At 45.3% G+C, this 22,625-nt stretch overlaps 1 protein-coding gene across 1 annotated transcript in view; it reads left to right on the top strand.

The window, feature by feature from the left end:
- Positions 1-5,608: 5,608 nt before the first annotated feature.
- The window catches only part of Prkar2a (protein kinase cAMP-dependent type II regulatory subunit alpha), a 67,381-nt gene continuing 50,364 nt past the window's right edge, over positions 5,609-22,625 (top strand). The window contains exon 1 of the mRNA XM_057767866.1: positions 5,609-6,161. Within this exon, the coding sequence (XP_057623849.1) occupies positions 5,906-6,161 (256 nt within the window). The 5' untranslated portion in view covers positions 5,609-5,905. The remainder of the gene's footprint in view (positions 6,162-22,625) is intronic.

The following is a 22,625-nucleotide window of genomic DNA, read 5'->3' on the forward strand; positions in this document are numbered from 1 at the left end:
GGCAAGGGACCGGGCAGCTTGCTGCAGCAGCGGCCATTTGGAAGCCCCGTGGCACTATTCCTGATGTTATAACTAGGCTAAGGGCGAGGGACCGGGCAGCTTGCTGCAGCAGCGGCCATTCAAAAGCATAGCGATACTAGTTTTGATATGAAGGATGCGTCTCCCTGCATTTTGTTCACTATGGCCTTTAGAGGCTAGAAGCCAATCCAAGCCCCCCTAACCCCCAAACACATAGGCTTGTTTCTTTCTTTGACTCCATCCCATTATGTAACCCAGGCTGATCTCAAACTTGCTGTGTAGCCCAACTGGCTCTTGAATGAGTGAGTGATCCTCATGCTTTTGCCTCCCAAGTGCTGGGATTACGGGCATGAACCACTGTACAAAGTTCTCTCCTGCCTTTTTGTCTTCTTCATATTCTCTCATTTCCTCCTTTCCTTCCTTCTTTTCCTCTTTTATCAATTGTAGGGTAGTACAGGACTTACCATTTCAGCTATTCAGAAGGCTGAAACAGAAGGGTCATGTGTTCAAGGCCAGCTGTGACACAAAGTGAATTCAAGGCCATCCTGGGCAACTCGTGAGGCTGTCTCGAAATAAAAACATAAAAGGCCAGTAGTGCTTAAGAGATATGTGAGGCCCTAGCTTCAATTCCCTGTTTAAAAAAGAAACAAAGCGGGCTGGAGAGATGGCTCAGAGGTTAAGAGCATTGCCTGCTCTTCCAAAGGTCTTGAGTTCAATTCCCAGCAACCACATGGTGGCTCACAACCATCTGTAATGGGGTCTGGTGCCCTCTTCTGGCCTGCAGGCATACACACAGCAAGAATATTGTATACATAATAAATAAATATTTAAAAAAAAAAAAAGAAAGCAATGCTAGTGATTAGATTACATGTTCTGCCAGTGAACTATGCCTCTCCCCACTCCTTTCTCCCAAGTCTGTCTTCACTGAACTCACCTCTCTCCACTCCCTTTTCCCAAGTCTTCACTGAACTCAATATTTACTTAGATTATTTTTTACCTTCACTTTCAGATGTAGAAAGCCCAGCCAGGATAAAAAGATCTACAAAGACCATTAGCAAGTTGGTAGTAGAGTAGGGACCTCATGTCTTGGTGGCCTGAAGAAACTTCTGTGATCTTATCAGGAGTCCTGGGGCTAACTTGACCCAGGCTGCAGGAGGCCTGTCTGTGTTTCTGGATCAAGGCCAAGTACCTGGCCTGTGAGTCAAGCAGAGAGTGTCAAGTAGAGTTCTGATAGTCCCTGGAAAGGCCTCAGGGCCTGCTGCTCCCTGAGGGCACCTTTTCTGCTTTCTCTGCTGTGGGGAGTCTCAAGGCTCTCCTCAGCGCTTGTTTATTGTGCTTCCCAGTGTTTTTCCTTGTCCTAAGGTGTCTCGAAAGCAGACCCCTGGTTACTGCAGACACTGACACTTCCTTGGGACACAGTGTCCCAGCAAAGAATGGGTTGGCTCACAGGTACAGAAACAGGTGGCCTGGGAATTAACTGCTCCCTGGAGCGTGGATGTTTGTTAAGATAGATCAAACCTCCTAGATCAAAGACTGTGGCCTCTTCCTGAAGGCATTATGTAGACTAAAGGACAGATGGGTGAGGGCAAAGGGAAGTTCCCCTATGTCTTCTGCTAATCAGAGGCTCATGAATGCTAATGCTTGCTTCTAAGATGAAATAGACAAAATTGATAGTACGTGAGCAGGAGGACAGGCTCAGAGAACCAGTGGGGTCCAGTGGACAGGTAGGGACCCCACTGAGTCAGTGAGGGACTGCATACAGATGTGCTCAGAGAACCAGTGGGGTCCAGTGGACAGGTAGGGACCCCACTGAGTCAGTGAGGGACTGCATACAAATGTGCTCAGAGAACCAGTGGGGTCCAGTGGACAGGTAGGGACCCCACTGAGTCAGTGAGGGACTGCATATAGATGTGCTCAGAGAACCAGCCGGTTCCTGTGGACAGGTAGGGACCCGACTGGGTCAGTGAGGGACTGCATACAGATGTGCTCAGAGAACCAGTGGGGTCCAGTGGACAGGTAGGGACCCCACTGAGTCAGTGAGGGACTGCATATAGATGTGCTCAGAGAACCAGCCGGTTCCTGTGGACAGGTAGGGACCCGACTGGGTCAGTGAGGGACTGCATACAGATGTGCTCAGAGATCAAGTGGGTTCCAGTGGACAGGTAGGGACCAGGGGGCTTAAAGAAGCTGAGCTAGGGATAGAGTGCACTTAAGAGTGTTGTAAGTATGCCCAAGGCCCTTGGTTCAATCCTCAACCCTGAATAAGCTGAGCATGGTGACATGCCTGTAATCCTAACTCTCCAGTGGAGGAGGCAGGAGAATCAACACTTTAATGTCATCAAATGGCCTCTTGGTCAAGTGAGTGGTTTGTGTCTCCACTGGGGCTGAGTTCTCTGAGAGGGAAATGATTTTAAGTAATAAACCTATTAAGAGTATAAGAAATTCACTATTTTACTAGAAACAGCAGTTGGTACCCTGCCTAAGTTTGCTTTCACTGAGACCCTTCCCTGTTGTGGGGCTAAACAGCATGTGTCCCACCTGAGAATTAGCATCATTGTATTCCTGTCTGTCTCTGTGGCTGATGGTTTGGTCTGGGCAAGAGGTTCATTACTCGAGGGTTGTGAGGAAGATAGCAGTGTAAGATGAGGGCTCATCCACTGATTGCTCTTCTGCAGGCTCTTCCCACCCACTATTGTCGCTCGCTCTTAGCAGCTGTTTGTCAGTACTGGCTGTGGTGGGTGTGGTTGCCATGGTAACAGTGGACAAAGGTTGAAGATGCAGGGCTCAGGTCCCGGATGTCCTTTTTCATTACAAGGTCTTTTTAGTTAGTTAGATGGGCATTCCTGACAGCCCTCACTACTGTCCTTACTGTTGAAGGGTAGGGAAGTGATAGACCACGCCCTCTGGGGGGCAGAGTGGGGAGGGAGGTAGTCAGGTGGGGCTCAAGCTGTCGAATTTCACTGTGAGTCTGGTATACGGAGACAGATGAGGAGTAGCTGCAGGTTTCTAACTTGTTTTTTTCAAGACAGGGTTTCTCTGTAGCTTTGGAGCTTGTCCTGGAACTTGCTCTGTCGATCAGATTGGTCTTAAACCTGCCTGTGCCTCCCGAGTGCTGGGACTAAAGGTGTGCGCCACCACTGTCCAGCTAGGTTTCTAACTTCTGTTCACTTTAGCCCTTTGGGTTTCACTGGGCTCTGGGTATTGAACGCAGACCTGGTAGGAAGTACAACCTCTCACTGATATGCATCCTACCCCTTTAAGACAGACAACTGTTTTCAGATTTATGTGTATGAGTGTTTTGCCTCCATGCATTGTGTGCACCATGTGTGTCTGCAGAGCTCTGTGCCCCTGGATCCCCTTGAACTGGAGTTATAAATAGTTGTGAGTCACTGTGTTAGAACTGGGAACCCGACCCACAAGAGCAACAAGGGGTTTTAACCATTGAGCCATCTCTCCGGCCCCAGTCTGTGTCCTTTGTCTTTGTTTCTAAGATAAAGATCCCTCTGTGTTGCCTAGGCTGTCCTCAAACTCTGTGCACAAAAGTGATTTTCCTGAGTAGTGGGGACTGTAGGTTATGTGCACTACACCAGGTTAGGGTGTCCTCTGAATGCTGTTTGCTGGACGGACGGATGGTTGAGCAGTGCTGCATCTGTGACCAAGTCAGGAAGGCCAGAGGCCAGGAGGGTTTCAGTGCACCAGGAGACCCTGGCCACACCCAGCTCTGTCAACAAGCTTTCTGGTTTGTAATTGGGGTCAGAGTCCTAACTCCTCACCTGCCTGTGCTCTATTTGAAATACGTAAGACTTGATCCTGTGAGAAAACTAGGACTTGGACTTGTGAATTTGCCTTTCCCAAAGGTTGGCTGTCAGGTTGCTTGGAGACAATTCTCTAGGTATTATGGTGCAATGGGAGGCACACCCGTGGTTTCTGGTATTAATGGCAAGGTTGGAATCTTGGAAAACTTGTTAGAGTCAGTCTGTCCAAGAGCAGAAAAGGCCTGCTTGTCTTTTTGCTTGTTTAGTTTGTTTCCTTTTTCTTTTTTCTTTTTTGAGATGGTCTCATGTAGCCCAGCCTAGCTTGAACTCACCATGTAACAGAGGCTGGCACCGAACTCTGATCCTGCTACCTTCATCTTCCAAGTACTGGGACTACAAGCATTTACCTGGCACCATGCTTGACTCCAGACTGCCTGTCTTTAATGGGGCCTTCGTGCTCTGCGGTTAGAAGCATGGCTTTGAAGGAAAGGATACCTGTTATGAGACTGTGAAGTCAGGACAGCAGTTTCTGCTTCTGTTGTTGTTGCTGAAATTTTTCATTTATTTATTCATTCATTCATTCTTCACAAGTATTCAATAAGCACCCAGGCAACACACTGGACACTGCTTCCCTGCCATTTAACATCAAAGACTTCGCCGGGTTAGGGGCCGTATTCAGGGATGCACAGATGTTTGTAATCACAGGTTCCCTAGCCAAGGGCCTGGACTGGCCTCTCCACAGCGTACTTCAGTGAAGTAGACAGCTCAGTTCACAGCAGCACTGAGGTCTTGGGTTTGTGCCAAGTCTGGATGGGCGGTGCTAGAGAAGATCTTAATTAATACTGGGTAATTACCAGGTGGAGCTTAACCATCTCAAATGCCCATCAGGTTCCCACATCGACAGCTATTCAGTTGTCGGCTGGTTCTGGCAGGGAGGAGGAGGGCTTTATGCTTACCGGGTCTTTGGCCAGCACTGAATTCGTGGCCAGATTTCCCAGGAAGGATATCTTTTTTTGTTCAAGTTTGGTGACAGGAGGAAGCAAGTTGGGTAATAGCCTGGTCTCTCCAATTGACCTCTGCCCTCTTCCCAGAGGCAAAAGGTAACAGTGCCTATATCTGCTCAGTTTCATCAAATAATGTGACCCAGGGCCCTGTCTTGTGAGGAGGAAAGAGGTGAAGTCTAGACTGAAGAATGGGGTGGAAATGTCCAAGAAGAGGAACAAGGCCAAAGGTCTGTCCTGCCTGCAGGCCTTTTCTCACTCTCAGCGAGCCCTTCAGGGTTATTTCTCTGCCCGAGGCTTCCAAATGACTATCTCTGAAACTTTCACTTCCTACAAAACTTCCCCTTTTGACAGCTCAGGACCTTACACTAGACTCCTCAGGGCCTTGTAATCGGTTGTTTTGTTCCACCTGTCAGTCAAGGTGGTCCTGACTTGCCCAGGTCTTTGTTCTTGCTGTACTGTGTTATTAGACGACTCTCCTCTGGGAGAATCCCTGTTTTGGGGGTTAGCATTAATGTCATAATGTCCTTAGTAGAGTGAACCCTCTGGTCCTCCACTAGAGCAGGAATCAAGGTGAGGGGTCCTGTGTCACATCAGTGTCCCTGGCCCTCGGTTAAGAGGCTCTCAGCCTGTTCTGAAAGCATAAGAGAAACGTCTTTGTGACCAGGCGAGACGCACCAACCCGCCTGCCTCGCGGCTGGGTCACTCTTTTCTCATCTCCGGGGCCTCCCACACCTTGACCATGGACTGCTCCAAGAGCGGGCGGCCCAGCGGCGCACGCGCACTGTGTGCCAGCTCTCGGCGGGGACGCGCACGCCCGCGGCCGCGTGCGTCACAACCCGGGCGCCTGCCGCGCCCGTCCAGCTCGCCAGCCCGTCGGTCCCCGCGGCGGCGGCGGCGGCGGCTGCGGCCGGGTGACAGCACCAGCGGCGCCAGGCTGGCTTGGTAGCAGAAGGGTCGCGCGGCCCGCACAACAAACACAGACCCGGCCGAAACAAGGCGCGGCGCGAGGAAGGCCGAGGCGGGCCGCGCGGGAGACCGCGGGCGCCGAGTGACAGGCCGGCGTGAGGGAGTGCGCAGGTTGCGGCCGCCGGCGGCCCCGACCCGCCGGTCCCCTCGGACGTCGCCGGCATGAGCCACATCCAGATCCCGCCGGGGCTCACGGAGCTGCTGCAGGGCTACACCGTGGAGGTACTGCGGCAGCAACCGCCCGACCTCGTCGACTTCGCAGTGGAGTACTTCACACGCCTGCGCGAGGCCCGCGCCCAGGATTCAGACACGCTCATCGCCACCCCGACGACCTTTCACGCGCAGGAGTCCAGCGCGGTCGCCTTCGTCGAAGAGGACGGGGAGAGTGACACCGACTCGGACGATCTGAACCTGGAAGGTAGGCGGGCGGGGCACGGCCGAGGTGCGAGGCGGGCACGGAGCGAAGGGGCTAGGGAGGGTCCCGCGGGCCGACCAGCGGGGCTGAGGGCCCGACGCCCGGCCTTGCCCTGGGCCGAGACCCGAGAGCTCTCCAGCCGAGCTGCTTGGGTTTCCCCGCGTGTGCCGATTCCAAATTGAGCTCCGCGGTTCTCCGAGCCGGAGCGTTCACAGAGAGTGATTTGTCAGATTCAGCCTTGAATGAAGCGTGCGCGTTCTTTGGTCCGCGTGGTGGCGCGGAGCTTAAGTCGATCCCGCCAGAAGCTGCTTTGCCTTTCCTTTAGATCCCATAGCCTGCTTCCTATCCAAAGGCTACTGCATCCGCACTCGGCAGCTCGTCCTGAATAAGAGGATGGTAACTTGATTTGCAGATTTCGGTCCTGGAAGAGTTACGGCTGAAAACTATTTTTTTGAGACTAGGTCATTAGCCTGGATTAAACAGGAACTCATTAGGTAGCTCAAGCTGCCCTTGAACTTGTAAAGAACTTCCTGCCTTTGCCTCAATGAAAACCTTTCAAGTAAAAAAGATGAACTGAACCACCCCTTGAATGCCTTGAATGCTGTCACTCACATTCAACAGTTGAACCTCCTCCCCCAATGCTGATACAATTCAACAGTTATCAATGTTTTTCCCCTTTTCCTCTTTCCCTTTGCTTAAGTTTTTAAAGGAAATTTCAGTTAGGTCATTCCATCTCTGATCGGTTTGTTATGTATTTATTTTTCTTAAAATATAATCGCTTAAAATGTAGAGATTTAGATTTTAAAATTTCACTATGGGTTAAAACAATAGAATTAAATGGGTGAACATGATCAATACTTTATGTTGGCTGCAGGAAAGTATACAAGTAGCATTCTGTTCATTTAGTTTAAGTAAGGATGTCAAGGGCAATTTCATTTTCTTGGTTGCTTCCACTAACGCTTTACTAACTTAATAGAGTTAGCTTGCTTTTTAATTTTTTTATTTTAATTTTTTTATATATATACAAGGGCTCACTATGTAGCCTTGGATGACTGCAACTAATTATGTATACCAAGTTGGCCTTTACCTCATGAAATCTGCCTGCGTGTGCCTCCTGAGTAGTGCTGGGATTAAAAATGTGCATCTCAGCCAGGCGGTGGTGGCGCACGCCTTTACTGTCAGCACTCGGGAGACAGAGGCAGGTGATCTCTGTGAATTCGAGGCCAGCCTGGTCTACAAGAGCTAGTTCCAGGACAGGGTCCAAAGCTACAGAGAAAACCTGTCACCAAACAAAACAAAAAAAACCAAAAAGAAAAAAAAAGTGCATCACAATGGTCAGCACCTGCCGGTTTATTTTGATTATGTATTAATATGTGTGCCACATGTGTATAGCTGCTGTATGTGGGTGCTCTCAGAGGTCAGAGTACAACAGATCCCCTGGAGCTGGAGTTACAGGCAGGTGTGAGCTGTCTGATGTGGATGAACAAATGCACTCAGGTCCTCTGCAAGAAGAGCAAGCACCCTTGACTACCAAGACAGTTCCCAACCACTTGCCTCCTTTTGAACAAAACAAACATGTTGAGAGACTGTTTTGAGCTTAATTTTTTATTTATTAAAGATTTCTGCCTCCTCCCTGCCACCGCCTCCCATTTCCCTCCCCCTCTCCCAATCAAGTCCCCCTCCCTCATCAGCCCGAAGAGCAGTCAGGGTTCTCTGCCCTTTGGGAAGTCCAAGGACCTCCCATTGAGTTTAATTGTTAAATCATATTAGAAAATACAAACTAACTGGGTGGTGGTGGCACACACCTTTAATCCCAGCAGGCAGAGAGGTAGGCCGAACTCGGAGTTCTAGGACAGCCAGGGCTATCTAGAGAAACCCCGTCCCAGGGGGAAAAAAGAAAGAAAGAAAAAAGAAAATTTATAACTAGTTTTGAGTGGTCTAGCTTAAATGTTCAAGTAACAATGGGTAGGGAAATGGTCATTGCTGCAGGAGCTGTCGCAGAGAATCAACAGCTTCATGAGTTAAACAAATGCAACAAAAGTAGCACATCTTTACATTGTTAAACAAATGTTGCAGAATATAAACAAAAGTAACACACCTTAAAATAATATTCCACAATAGGTGAACCTCCCTTCTTGATTGTCCACATACTGTGCCACATTGTATGATGGGTGGGTCACTTAGGTGTTTCTGCTTTGTAAGTAGATTGAATGTGGCTGCTCTAAACTCTGGGCAGGTTTACCTGTGGCTGGATAGTTTCATGTCTTTTGAGTGTATAACCAGAAATATCAAGCCCTTTCTCCCTTTTTTTTCTTTCCAGATAGGGTTTGGCAACTGAGCTCAGACCTGAACTTTTGTCCTCCTGCCTCAGCCTATCCAGTGCTGAGATTGAAGACTTGTTCCACCACTCTAGGCCCACTAGCTCTTGTAGACCAGGTTGGTCTCGAACTCACAGACATCCGCCTGCCTCTGCCTCACAAGTGCTGGGATTAAAGGCGTGCGCCACCACCGCCCGGCCTCCTTTTTTTTTTCTTTAAGCAAGTCATAGGGATAAATTTAATTAATCAATTTTGGTTTTTTTGAGACATGATTTCTCTGTGTAGCTTTGGAGGCTGTTCTAGATCTTACTTTGTAGACCAGGCTGACCTTGAACTCAGAGATGCACCTGCCTCTGCCTCCTGAGTGTTGGGATTAAAGGCATTTGCCACAACCACCTGCCCTGGAAATAGATTTACTAAGAAAAAATGAAAAAGAACTCCTTTGAATGGAAAAGACAAGACTTCAAGGGGGAAATAACCCCAAACTATTTTTTTTCTTTTTCTTTTTTTTTTCCTGCTGAGATAGGTCTCACTGTGTAGTCTTGGCTGACCTGGAGCATGCTATGTAGACCAGGCTGTCCATGAACTCACTGAGATATTTAATTTTGGGGTTAAAAGCCAGGCATGGTGACACATGCCTTATAATACTAGCACAAGCAGAGGCAGGTGGATCTTGGTGAGTTTGAGGCAAGCCTGGTTTACAGAGTGAGTTCCAGGACAGCCTGGACTATGTAGAGACTGTCTCAAAAAGAACAACAACATATTAAATTTAAAAAAAGATTAAATTTGGGGGTAATAGGAATTGTTTGAATACAGTGGTTACAGTCCTCTATCAGATGTATAATTTTATACACTTTCTCCTAGTCAGTGGGGCTATCTCCCCTTTAATGGTAGGGCTTAAACCCAAAATGTTGTAAGTCCAGGCACAGAGGCTGTAGCACTGCAATGTCTGCAGCTCCTGAGACTGCGGAGGCCAGGGAGGCCTGTAGAAGCAGGTTCTTGCTTCCCTCAGGTGGTCAGCCTTGGCAGCAAGTGAGTTCCCCACTGAATGAACATTTTGATAGCTCTTATTCCGTTTACTTGTTGTTGTTTTTTTTTTTAGTGATTTATTTTTATTCTATGTTCATTGGTGTTTTGCCTGCATGTCTGTCTGTGAGGGTGAAATCCCCTAGAACTGGAAGCTGACATGTGGGTGCTAGGAATTGAACATGAGTCCTCTGGAAGAGCAGCCAGTGCTCTTAACTACTAAGCCATCTCTCCAGCTCCCTCGTTCATTTACCTTTAATTTATGTATATATGTGTTCATGTATGTGTGCATGTGTATGCTATGGCTGGCCTGTGGAGGTCAGGGGACAACTTTTTGAAGTCAATTCTTTCTTCCCACCACATGAACCTAGTGGGTTGAGCTTGGGTCCTCAGGTTTGGTCAGAAGTGCAGAGAAGGCCGGGCGATGGTGGCTCACGCCTTTAATCCCAGCACTCGGGAGGCAGAGGCAGAGGCAGGCAGATCTCTGTGAGTTCTAGATTAGCCTGGTCTACAGAGCTAGTTCCAGGACAGGCTCCAAAGTCACAGAGAAACCCTGTCTCGAAAAACCACAAAAAAAAAAAAAAATGCAAAGAAGCCAACAATGATGATGAACACTTGTAATCCCAGCACTCAAGACAGGATTGTGAGTTCACTGTCAACCTGGCTACATAGGTAGACTCTTTAAAAAAAAAAAAAAAAAAAAAAAAAAACAAAAAAACTCAAGCAATAGGATATCCTTGGGTTTTTTTTTTTTTGTTGTTGTTGTTGTTTTGTTTTTATTTTTGTTTTTCAAGACAGGGTTTCTCTGTAGCTTTGGAGCCTGTCCTGGAACTAGCTCTTGTAGACTAGGCTGGTCTTGAACTCAGAGATCTGCCTTCCTCTACTGGGATTAAAGTCTTGTGCCACTACTGCCAGGCTTTCTCCTCCCTCATTTTGTTTTATTTTTGAGAGAGGGTCTCCCGTGAGCCCTGGCTGGCCTTGAAGATGACCTTGAAGTTGGGACCCTCCAGCCCCTACTTCCTGAGTGTTTTGCTAATAGGTGTGTTCCACTGCACCTGGTTTTCCACTTTTTTGTTAGTCTAGTGGATTTTTTGGGGGGCAGATGATTGAGGCTTCAGGTTTGTTGACTCCATGACCATTAATAAATACGTGATTTGTCTTGCTGTTTCCAAACCAAGTGTTTAATGCTTAGTGTCTCTGCTTACAAAACAGATATTACCTGCTTGGCAATGTTCCAAGGTTCTTGTGTTTAGATCTCCAGTTGATTCCGAGTTTGGTTAACTTCAGTGCACACGAGATTTTAAAATTGGCTTGTAGGCCGGATATGGTAATGCACGCTTGTAATTGCGGCCTGTGGGAGGCAGAAACAAAGGTTTCATAAATTTGAGGACAGTTAGGTCTACATAGCAAGTCTAGGGCCATCTGAGGCTGCATAATAAGACCCTGTCCCAAAAGAGAAAAAGGAGGGATGGAATTTACTAAAATGAATGAACATTACTAGTCTTTTTTTTAAAAAAAAGGATTTATTTTTATTGTTTTTAATTATATTCCTGTGTGTATCTGTGTGTGATGACATGCACATGAGTGCAGATGCCCACAGAGGCCAGAGGCATTGGATATCCCTGAAGCTGGAGTTGTACTTGCTTGAGTCCCCTGATGTGGGTGGGTGCTAGGAACTGAACTCCTCTACAAGAGCAGAGCATGCTCTCAACTGCTGAGCGTCTTTCCAGCTCGGCCTTGGCTGTCTTTGTAAAGATCTCTGGGATCTCCTTATGTTGTCCAGGCTGACTGAAAGAAAGCTCTGGAGCTTAATGCATCTTCCTGCTTCAGCCGCCTTAGCTGAACCTCCAATATCCAGTTCTCTCTTTTTTTCCCTCCCTTCCTCCCTTGTCTTTCCTTCCTTCGTTCCTTCCTTCCTTCTTTCTTTTTTTCTAAGACATGGTTTCTCTGTGTAGCTTTGGCTGTCCTGGAAGTCATTCTGTAGACCAGGCTGGTCTTGAATTTACAGAAATCTGCCTGTCTCTGCCTCCTGAGTGCTGGGACTAAAGGTGTGTGCCACCACTGCCCAGCCCCTTTAGTTTTCTTAAATGATTTTCTTTGATGTGTGTGTGTGTGTGTGTGTGTGTGTAAGAGAGAGGTCAACCTCTTGTCATTTCTTAGGAGCTGTCCACTGTGGGTTTTTTCTTTCTTTTTCATTTTTATTTATTCATATTTTTGAGACAAGACTTCTTACTAGCCTAGAGCTCACATAGGTTTTTATTTATTTATTTTGGTTTTTCGAGACAGGGTTTCTCTGTGGTTTTGGAGCCTGTCCTGGAACTAGCTCTTGTATACCAGGCTGGTCTTGAACTCACAGAGATCCGCCTGCCTCTGCCTCCCAAGTGCTGGGATTAAAGGCGTGCGCCACCACCGCCCTAGAGCTCACATAGGGTAGGGTAGTCTGTGAGACCAGCAAGCTCCAGAGAGCCATCTGTCCTGCCTTTTCAGTGTCATAGCCACAAGTGCCTACCACCAGACCTGGCTTTTCCATATAGGTTCTCATGCTACACAGCAACTACAGCAAGTATTTTATCTACAGAGCTTTCTGTCTAGCCTTGGTTTTTTTGAGAAAAAAATCTCATCTAGTCCTCAAAGTTACTAAGATAGGGTGAGGAAGACCTTGAGCTCCTGACCCTCCTGTCTCCACCCACAAAGATATGGGTGTGTTTCACTATTCCTGGGTTATGCAGGGCTGGGCATCAAAGACTAGGCCAGCACTCTGCCAACTGAGCTGTATTCTCATTCCCTTGTTATGCTTTGACCTCTGTCTTTCTTTCATGAGGTATGCGCGCGTGCGCACCACACACACACACACAAAGTTTTCTTTCAAAGAGAATTCTTCCATCACTTGAAATTCAGGATTTTCTTCATTTCATGGTTACAGATGTGCTAGGTGTTCTTGAGCTCTTGGATCTTATCTGTGTTTATGTTATAACGATTACTCAGGTCAAGGACTTGTCCCCAGAAAAATCAGCTATATGAGAGTTGATATTTTAACCTTACCACCATTTACCACCACCGTTACATCACTTCTCTTCTTTTTCTTTTTCTTTTCTTTTTTTTTTTTTTTTTCGTTTTTGTTTTTCAAGACAGAGTTTCTCTGTAAATTTTTGGAACCTGTCCTGGAACTCGCTCTGTCGACCAGGCTAGCCTTGAACTCACAGAGATCTTCCTGCCTTTGTCTCCCCGAGTGCTGGGATTAGAGATGTGCACTACCAACACCTTGCTCCCTCCCCCCCCTTTTTTGAGCACCTGTATCTAGTTCAGGCTGCCCTGGAATGAGCTCAGTATGTAACTCAGATTGGCTCAAACTCATGAACTCCCTGTTTCAGCTTACATACTGGAATAGCAAATGTGTGCTAACAAGCCTATGTTAGGTAGTCTAATGCTGGGAAGAACAAAGGAGTTGGAGTTCGTTATTGACAACCCAATATGAACACACTGTTGTGCTGGGAGGGTATGTGCCCTGATTCTGGGCAGAAAAGGTATAGAACTTGTGTTTGAGACCTTCCCACTTCTAGTGTTTGTCTCTTCATTTGGCTAGTCTTGACCTGGATTTTTTTTTCCTGGTTTTTCAAGACAGGGTTTCTCTGTAGCTTTGAAGCCTGTCCTGGAACTAGCTCTTGTAGACCAGGCTGGCCTCGAACTCACAGAGATCCACCTGCCTCTGCTGGGATTAAAGGTGTGTGCTACCACTGCCCGGCTATTGACCTGAATTCTTTACTAAAAGAAAATAAAGGGCTGGAGAGATGGCTCAGTGGTTAAGAGCACCACCTGCTCTTCCAAAGGTCCTGAGTTCAATTCCCAGCAACCACATGGTGGCTCACAACCATCTGTAATGAGATCTGGTGCCCTCTTCGGGCCTGCAGGCAAAGCACTGAGGATACTGTATATGCAATAAATAAATAAATCTTAAAAAAAAAAAGAAAGAAAGAAAATAAAGTATCCTAATTATAAAGTTAGCATTATTCTTTGTGTTTTTGTGACTATCAGTCAGTCCTTGAGAGATCCTGGAAACCCCCGAGTTTATATCTAGCTGAACCAAATTTTCAGTGGCCTGGCGACCACCAGGGTGCCACAGTAGTCATCTGAAGTAAGGACAGTCTTGTTGTGGGCCAGTCTGTAGACAGAAAACTACTTAAGGGAGGAAGGGTCTATGTCAGCTCACAGTCTGAGGGTGCAGTCCATCATGATGAAGGCAGGGTCACATTGAGTGCACAGTCAGGAAGCAGGGATAGAAGAGTGCTAGTGTTCATTTGGTTCTCTCCTTTTCCTTTCCTTATTCACTTGGAACCCTAGTCTGTTTATTCTCTGCCTCTATGTAGAGTAAGTCCCCTCTCCTTTTTAAACCCCTCTGGAAAAGACATGCCCGGAGTTGTTTTCTCGGTCATTTAAATCCAGTCAAGTTGACAATGAAGATTCACCATCATGATACCTTTGAGGTTGATGCTAACACTGGTTAGGTAGCCTTGGATTGTATTGAGGGATACTGTGGTTGTTTTTAGTGCTGGGTATTGAACTCAGGGCCTCAAACATGCTAGCCAATGCCATATCACCAAATTATATTCCCATCCCCTAGTTTGTGTGTATGTTCTGTAATAGCATATGTGTATGAGTGGTTAACCTGTTTGTGTCTATGTACAACATTCCTGCAGTACTCAAGGAGGCCAACAGCGCATCAGAACCCCTGGAACTGAAGTTAGAGTTGTGAGCTGCCATGTGGCTGTTGAGAATCAAATCTGTGTTCTGCAAGAGCAACACGTGCTCTTAACTACTGACCCATCTCTCCAATTCCTGTAATAATTCTTCTTAAACTGGAGACCAGATATAAGCTAAAAGGATACCAGAGTGGTGTTCATAGCCTTTGATCCATTCTAGTCAAAGTAACATGAATTCATTCATTCATTCACACATTCATTGGGGAGGATCGTTGTTTGTTTTGTTTGAAACCTGAATCTCATGTATCCTAGGTTGGCATTGATCTTCCTGTTTCTGCCTCCCAGGCACTGGGGTTATACTAGGCATGTGCTACTTCACAGCCATTTAGTTTTAGTTTTTTATTTTTTAGTATGTGTGTATGCATTTTCTTTTTTGAGATAAAATCTATTAATTTAGCAATACAATGCCCCAGTTATTACCAATAGCTCTGGCCATCTTGGAACTTTCTATGTAGACCAGGCTGGCTTCAAACTCACAAGAGATTCACCTGCTTCTCCCTCCTTAGAGCTGGGGTTGAAAGTGCATGCCACCATGTGTAGCTCTGTTCAGGGTTTTAAATTTTTTCTTTTATTTTTAAGAATTTATTTATTATGTAGACAGTGTTCTGCAGGCCAGAAGAGGTCTCCAGATCTTACTACAGATGATTGTGAGCCACCATGTGATTGCTGGGAATTGAACTCAAGACCTCTGGAATAGCAGGCAGTGTCCTCAATCACTGAGCCATCCCTCCAGCCCCTTAATTTTTTTTTTAATACCTGCTGAACCATCTTACTGGCGCTCCACTTTTTAAAATTACATGGGCAATGCGTGTGTCTGGTTGACATTGAATAGAGATGATATGGGGCAAAATATCAGTTCTCTGAAAATCTCTCTCTTTGACATTAGTGGAGTTTTCTGTTAGCTCTTTTTATATTCCAGTAAGTATTTTTGTTCAACGAAAAATTCTTATATATTATGTTCACTTATCATTTATCATTGTAAAAGGAAGGGAAAATCTGTGCCTCTTTTGCCATAGCTGTTACATGTAGGGCAATGGGGCCCCATACACTTTCCTGGTTCACTTGCAGAGTAACGTCCAAGCCAGTGCTGTGGCGCTGTTGCCTAGGTGATGGCCCAGGCTCCCTTGTTTGTCCTCATATCCGGTCAGAAACGGATTTACCTGAGGGTTGTGAAGAGGGAATGGTTACCATTTCCCCAGGGAAAGGGCTTGGTCCTGGTGTAGAGATGGGTGCTGGTGATGAACTCGGTTCTTTTAGACCCTTCATTGTGGTGCAACTTTAGGAAAACGTTGAGCACATCCACTCCCACCCCACTTGGCACCGTTGTCGCAGTCTTCTTGACCAGCAAGAAGGACACGCAACACCGGAGCTCTTCTTGCTAAGCAGTTTATTCAGGACCTTGTTAACAATTGTAAAATCTCTCTCTCCCTCTTTCCCTCTCTCCCTCTCTCCTCGGGCAAAACCTCCCAGCCATTAAGTAGGCATGGGCAACCAACCCCGGATTGCCAGGTGGGCACTGCCCATAGGTCCACGCATATGCAAGCAGCTGACAATCATTGCGTGATCAGTCAGGCCTAGTTGATATTAGGAGTTGATTATCACAGAGAGCACTCGCTTTCGGGATCGCGGAGGGCGGGAGCCAGCACCATCAGGTGCAGCTCCACGCAGCTCTCTACACATAGCCATCAGGTGTGACTCCACACGGCTCTCTACACATCGTGATGTAGGTGAGGACTCTGAACAGGCAGGCTGTGGGCGCCATTCACATGGACCTCTCCACCGTGGGCAGAACGGGCATAACAGCCCAGAAACCTGGGGTGCAAATACTGCAACCACCATCTTGGACCCAGGCCTTTGGGTTGTTTCTTTTTGTTTTTGTTTTTTTATGAGACAGGGTCTCTTGTGGCCCGTTTACAAAGAGTACAGTGTTTCATAGATGAGGGGTTAGCTTGCCTACCTGAAACTATGGGTTCCAAGCCCTGCATTCCTCCTTCCCTCCCTCTCTCCCTTCCTCCCTCCCCCCTCCTACGCAGTGCCCAAAAAGCCTCAGCATTCAGAAGTGCTCATTTTTTATTTTTTCATGTCACAAAGCCCCAATTATTGCCATCCTCACTTCTCCAAGTGTGTTTGAGTAGGAAAGAATCGGCAAAAGACTTGATTAGGAGGGCAGGGGAGAGGGCAGTGTTTTTATGTCATACGATAGCAATCTCAGAGTCATAATTTTTTTTTTGTTTTTTTTTTTTGGTTTTTTGAGACAGGGTTTCTCTGTGGTTTTGGAGCCTGTCCTGGAACTAGCTCTTGTAGACTAGGCTGGTCTCGAACTCACAGAGATCCGCCTGCCTCTGCCTCCCAAGTGCTGGGATTAAAGGCGTGCACCACCACCGCCTGGCTTCAGAGTCATAATTTTAACAGTGGGATTAAAACACAGTTTAAACCTGGCAGCAGTGGCTCACTCCTTTCATCCCAGCTCTTGGGAGGCAGGCGGATCTCTGCGAATTTGAAGCCATCCTGGTCTACGGAGTGAGTTCCAGGATAGCCAAGGCTATATAGAGAAAATATCAGGAAAAAAACAAAAAGCCCATAGGCTTGAGCGCTGGCAATACTTTTTTTGTTTGTTTTTTTGAGACAGGGTTTCTCTGTGTAACAGCCCTAGCTGTCCTGGAGCTAGTTCTGTGTACCAGGCCGACCTCGAACTCAGAGATCCTTCTACCTCTGCCTCCCAAATGTTGGGATTAAAGGCGTGCTCCACCACCATCTGGCTTTAGTGCAATACTTTACTGAGTGATTTCACTAGGGCCGGCTTTTTTTCTGTTTTCTTGGAGATAGAGTTTTAAAATTATGTAGCCCTGACTGGTCTAAAGTCTGACTTCAAGCTCCTCCAGCCTCTTCCTCTCAAGTGCTGGGATTATAGATACTCTATAACAAAAGGCCAAGGATTGTTTTTATATTTAATGTTAAAATTGTATAAAATATTTCAATGGTTCTGAAGTCAAATCTACTGAACAAGATATATTCACAGAAGCCTGGCTCCTCTGCCTTATGACTTTCATCTCTTCCCTTTCTAGTGGATAACAGTAGTTCTCAGTTATTGAGCTTGAAAAAAAAAAGTCTGGGGGTGGTAGTGGCACACACCTTTAATCCCGGCACTCTGGAATGAAGAGAAGGTGGATCTCTATGAGTTTGAGGCCAGCCTGGTGTAAAGAGCTGGTTTTAAAACAGCCAGAGCTACACAGAGAAAAACCAAAATCCAAAACAAACCCAAAACAGACATGGTGCATGGTTTTTATCTCAGCAGGTGGATCTCTATGGGTTTGAAGTCAGCCTGGTCTACATAGGGAATTCTGGACAGCCAGAGCTACATAGAGAGATCCTGCCTCAAAAATCCAAAACAACAAAGGATTCGTCTTCATATCCAAGCATGGTTAAAGGGAAAATTGGAAAAAGGATAAACTCATACCAGTGTAGTTTACAGGTTTCCAGGTGATTGTGAATGTTTTGGGCAGAGAAAGTTAAGAACTACTGACATGTAACTTGTAGTTTTAACAATATATTTTTCCCCTTAAAAAGCAAAAAAAGATGACATAGGAGCTCTTTGAGTTTTCTATTGCTAGAATCTCTCTGAACAGCCTCACGTGAAGAGCAGCTGTGATACAGTGCCGTTAGCGTCCTCCCACGGAGCTGGAGAAGGGCAGTTTGTGATAAAAGTTCTGAGAGGCTTTTAAAGAAAACTATGATGTATTTTTTTAAAATGAAGTAATTCTACATATTTGTGCCATTCTAAAAGAGTGCTGAGATATGAGTACACATTTGCCTGGCAACCTGTATATAATCGAATGATTCAGATTTACTAATTAGCTTGATGTGTCATTTCCTTTGAACTATTAGTGTATGATGTGACTCATGCCATAATTAAAAAAAATATGTGAAATTTTATTTTCATTTATTTTAATTCTTTAGATGGGATCTGACTGTGTAGCCCTGGTTGGTCTGGGGCTCTCTTATATAGATCAGGCTGGCCTCAAACTCAGAGACCCACCAGCCTCTTTACTCTAGAATTTTAGTGTTTCCGTAAGATTTATTTTTATTTCTGATGATGGTGGTGCATATCTTTATCCCAACACTCAAGGCAGAGACAAACAGATCTCTGAGTTCAAGGCCAGGCTGATCTATAGAGCTTGTTCCAGAAACCCCATCTTGAAAAACCAAAGTGATAATAATAATAATAATAATAATAATAATAATAATAATAACAACAATGTAGAAGGAGCTGCGGGCAGGCCTGCTTTTCATCCTGCCTGACTCTGGCATGGCTAGCTTTATACCCAAAATAACAACACACAAATTGTATTCATTTAAACACTGCCTGGCCCATTAGCTCTAGCCTCTTATTGGCTAATTCTCATAACTTGCTTGACCCATTTCTAATAATCTGTGTAGCACCACAAGGTGGTGGCTTACTGGGAAGGATTCTAGCCTACGTTCGTCTCAGGTCAGAGAATCATGGCGACTGCCTTACTTCCCTTCTTCCCAGCATTCTGTTCTGTCTACTCCACCCACCTATGTTCTGACCTATCAGGCCAAGCAGTTTTCTTTATTAATTAACCAATGAAAGCAACAGATAGATAGAAGACCCTCCCACATCACAACAATTTTCATTTTATGTATATGAGTGTTTTGGCTACATGTATGTACATGTACTATGTATTTTCATGCATGCAAGCCTGTGGAGGTCATGATCCCCTAAAATTGAAGTTACAAATGTCTGTTAACCTCCATGGGGGTGCTGGGAATTGAACATGAAGCCTCTATAAGAGCAACAAGTGCTTTTGACTGTTGAGCTATCTCTTCTGCTCTGTGCAAACTTATTTTTATTTATTTTAGTTTCTTGAGACAGTGTTTTTCTTTTGTATCATTGACTGTTCTGGAACTCTCTCTGTAGACCAGGCTGGCCTCAAACTCACAGAGATCTGGCTCCCAAGTGCTGGTATTAAAGGTGTGTACCACACTGCCAGCCTTAGATTTTCTTTTGACGATAGTTTTATACAGAGCAATAGAGGCACATGCCTTTAATCCCAGGATTTGGGAAGCAGAGGTAAGCAGATCTCAGTGTGTTTGAGGTCAGCCTGCTCTACAAAGCAAGTTCCAGGACAGCCAGGACTGTCACACAGAGAAACCCTGTCTTGACAAACAAACAAAAAAAGATAGCTTTATTTTGTAACAGACTACCCTTAGCCCTCGTAAGTGTTGTGATTATAAACTACCAAATCTGGCTCATAAAATAAATACTTAATGGCCCATATAAATTTTATTCCCTGCTGAATGATTTGTACTAATTAAATTCATTGAATGGATATTGACTTATATAAAAGAAAAACATAAATCTGGCTTTATATCCTGGCTCTGCCACAGCCAAAATTTAGTCTTTTGGTTTTTAGTTTTGCTTTTTTTGTTGGGAATTGAATCCCAAATTTGACATACACTAAACATGTCCCTTACCACTAACTACACTCCCAGATATGTATTTTGTTTTGTTTTTGGAGACGTTCTGTGGCAGACCTAGCCTGGAACTTACTATGGGGACAGGCTGGCTTTGAACTTGTGATTTGCTTGTCTTGCCTCCTGAGTGCTGTGACTATAGGCCTGTATTACAAGTCCCAGCTCTATTTTAATTCTTTTTTTTTTCTTTTTTTAGTGTCTCTAGTAAGATTTCTCGGACTTACTTTGAACTGCCAGCCTGAAAATAATGACATGGAGGCTTATTATTAATTATGAAAACTTGGCCTTTAGTTTAGGACTGTTCTCAACTAGCTCTTATAACTTAAATTAGCTTGTTTCTGTTAATTTATGTTCTGTCATGTGACTTTTTAGCTCTCTTCCATTCTGTATGTCTAACTTGCTCCAAATCTTTCTCCAATGCCTAGATTCATCTTTAGTTCTTCTCTCTGGAAGTCCCGCCCATTCTCTCCTGACTAGTTATTGGCTATTCACTTCTTTATTAAACCAACCAGAAGGCGCCTTTCACACAGTGTGATCAAATATCCTGCAACATGTCTCAGGTAGCCCAGGTTGTCCTTAAACTACTTTTAAACTACTTACTGATCTTCCTGCCTCTACTTTTTAAGTTCTGAAATTCCAGGCACAAATGTGATACATAGACATATATGCAGACAAAGCATCTATACACATAAAATGAGAATAAAAATCAAACCAAATGAAACAGGGTTGGGATCAGCAAATAACAATAACCAGAAGGGAGTGGGAATAGATAACAAGAGATATTCTTGTAGTTTCTCCCGCAGTGGGAAGCCTGACTCAAAACTGGGTTTCACCCTGCAGTAGAAAATGCTTCTTTGGAGCCTGCTGAGTTTTGTTCATAGAGGTGGAGTTTTGGAATTTTCCTTTTTTGTTGTTGTTGTAGTTGTTTTGTTTTTTGGAGTTTTTACTTCTGACTTAACCCCTAGCCCATATTCCACCTTGCTTCTGCCCTGACACAGTCAAGTTCTATACTTAGGTCCTTAAAAGTGTTCTGTCTCCACCCTGACCCCTATGAGGCTATGAGGAGGAATTAAAATGGTGGTAGGAAAGTTTGGTAGCACTGTCCCAGATGTAGGGAACCAGAAGAATCAGGAGTTGTAAAGTTGATTAGTTCTATTCTGGACTTGTTGAATTACAGGGCCAGCTCTCAGGGCTAGAATTCCAGCTGACGTTCCGCCAACAGTGGGAATGTGAGTCTGACTAGGACAAAAGTCACAAGGGAAGCTTATCTTTTCATGTCTCTTTGCCTTTGTTTATGCCCATCCCTTATGCCTGGAAGCTGCCCTCTCTCTCCTATTTCCCGTTTACTTGCCTGGGAACTGCCTTTTTTAAATATCAACCAGTTCAAAGGTTCTTTTTTTGCCAAATAACAGCCCTATAAGGTAGTTGCTATTATTATCCTGTTTTTATAGATGAGGAAATTGAGACTCAGAGGTTAAATAACTTGTTCAAGGTCTGCTTCTGTAACCCACACAGCTTGGCACCTTGATCTGACTAGAGGTGATGAGGGAATGAAGAAAATCAGGCACAGGGACACAGAAATGCTGTGCACTGGTAGAGCCACAATAGCCTGGAGCCTCAGTGGGGGCGGGGGGGGGGCTTGGCTGGTCTGCAGCCGAGCAGTCTCAGGCTACCCACATCCAGGAGAAGGAAGCTGCAGTTGCTTGGTTTTTTACACACTGATCAGTTGTTCATAAACACTTTTATTTGCACAGACTGTCAACATTCACACTTGGTCCAGAGAAAGGCTTTGCCAGTTCCAAGCCTGGCATGAATGGTGAGGGATTTACAAGTTTCCCATGGGTCTGAGGTATCGGTTCATGACATGGCCTTGCCCATGTTGACAGTACACATTCAGGGCTTTCTCCACTCCCCTCGGTCTGTAAGTAATTGAGATGGTTCTGGGATTTGAACTCAAGTTCAAATCCACTTTTGTTTTACTCCTTTCTAGGTAGTTGGCAAATACTTACTGTATAAATAAAGTATTCACGGTGGTCATTTCTGCACAAGAGATTTTATTTTAAAAATTTATTTTTCAATGCTGGAGATTGAACCAAGGGCCTTGTGCATTTTAGGCAAGTAGAGAACCATTGAACCAAACTCCTTTGGATTTTTTTTTCAAGACAGGGTTTCTCTGTAGCTTTGAAGCCTGTCCTGGAACTAGCTCTTGTAGACCAGGCTGACCTCGAACTCAAAGAGATCCGCCTGCCTCTGCCTCCCAAGTACTGGGATTAAAGGTGTGCGCCACCACCGCCCAGCTGGATTTTTTTTTTTTTTTTTTGACAGAAGGGATTTGATGACAAAGGCTTTCCCTTTTAGGACAGTCTCTGAAAAGGGGAACTTCAAATACTAATATGTTCTCTGTTTCTTCATGTCTTATTAGGACTGCTGAATTAGCATGTTACTCGTCTTTCCTCTGGGTATTATACTACCTTGGTGATGCTATAACTGTGTTTTCTTTCTGACATAAATATGTGTGACCTTGGGGCTGGAGAGATGGCTCAGTGGTTAAGAGCATTGCCTGCTCTCCCAAAGGTCCTGAGTTCAATTCCCAGCAACCACATGGTGGCTCACAACCATCTGTAAAGAGGTCTGGCGCCCTCTTCTGGCCTTCAGGTATACACACAGACAGAATATTGTATACATAATAAATAAATATTTAAAAAAAATATGTGTGACCTTCCACTCCCTTGAATGCGATTTCCACTTGCTCCTCAGTGCTTTTTGTAGGTTTTTTGTTTTCTTTTGTTTTCCTTTTGAGACAGGATTTCTCTATGTAACAGTTCTGGCTGTCCTGGAACTAGCTCTTGTAGACTAGGTGTGCCTCAAAC

The sequence above is a fragment of the Chionomys nivalis genome, chromosome 4, assembly GCF_950005125.1.
Source record: "Chionomys nivalis chromosome 4, mChiNiv1.1, whole genome shotgun sequence".
Classification (NCBI taxonomy): domain Eukaryota; kingdom Metazoa; phylum Chordata; class Mammalia; order Rodentia; family Cricetidae; genus Chionomys; species Chionomys nivalis.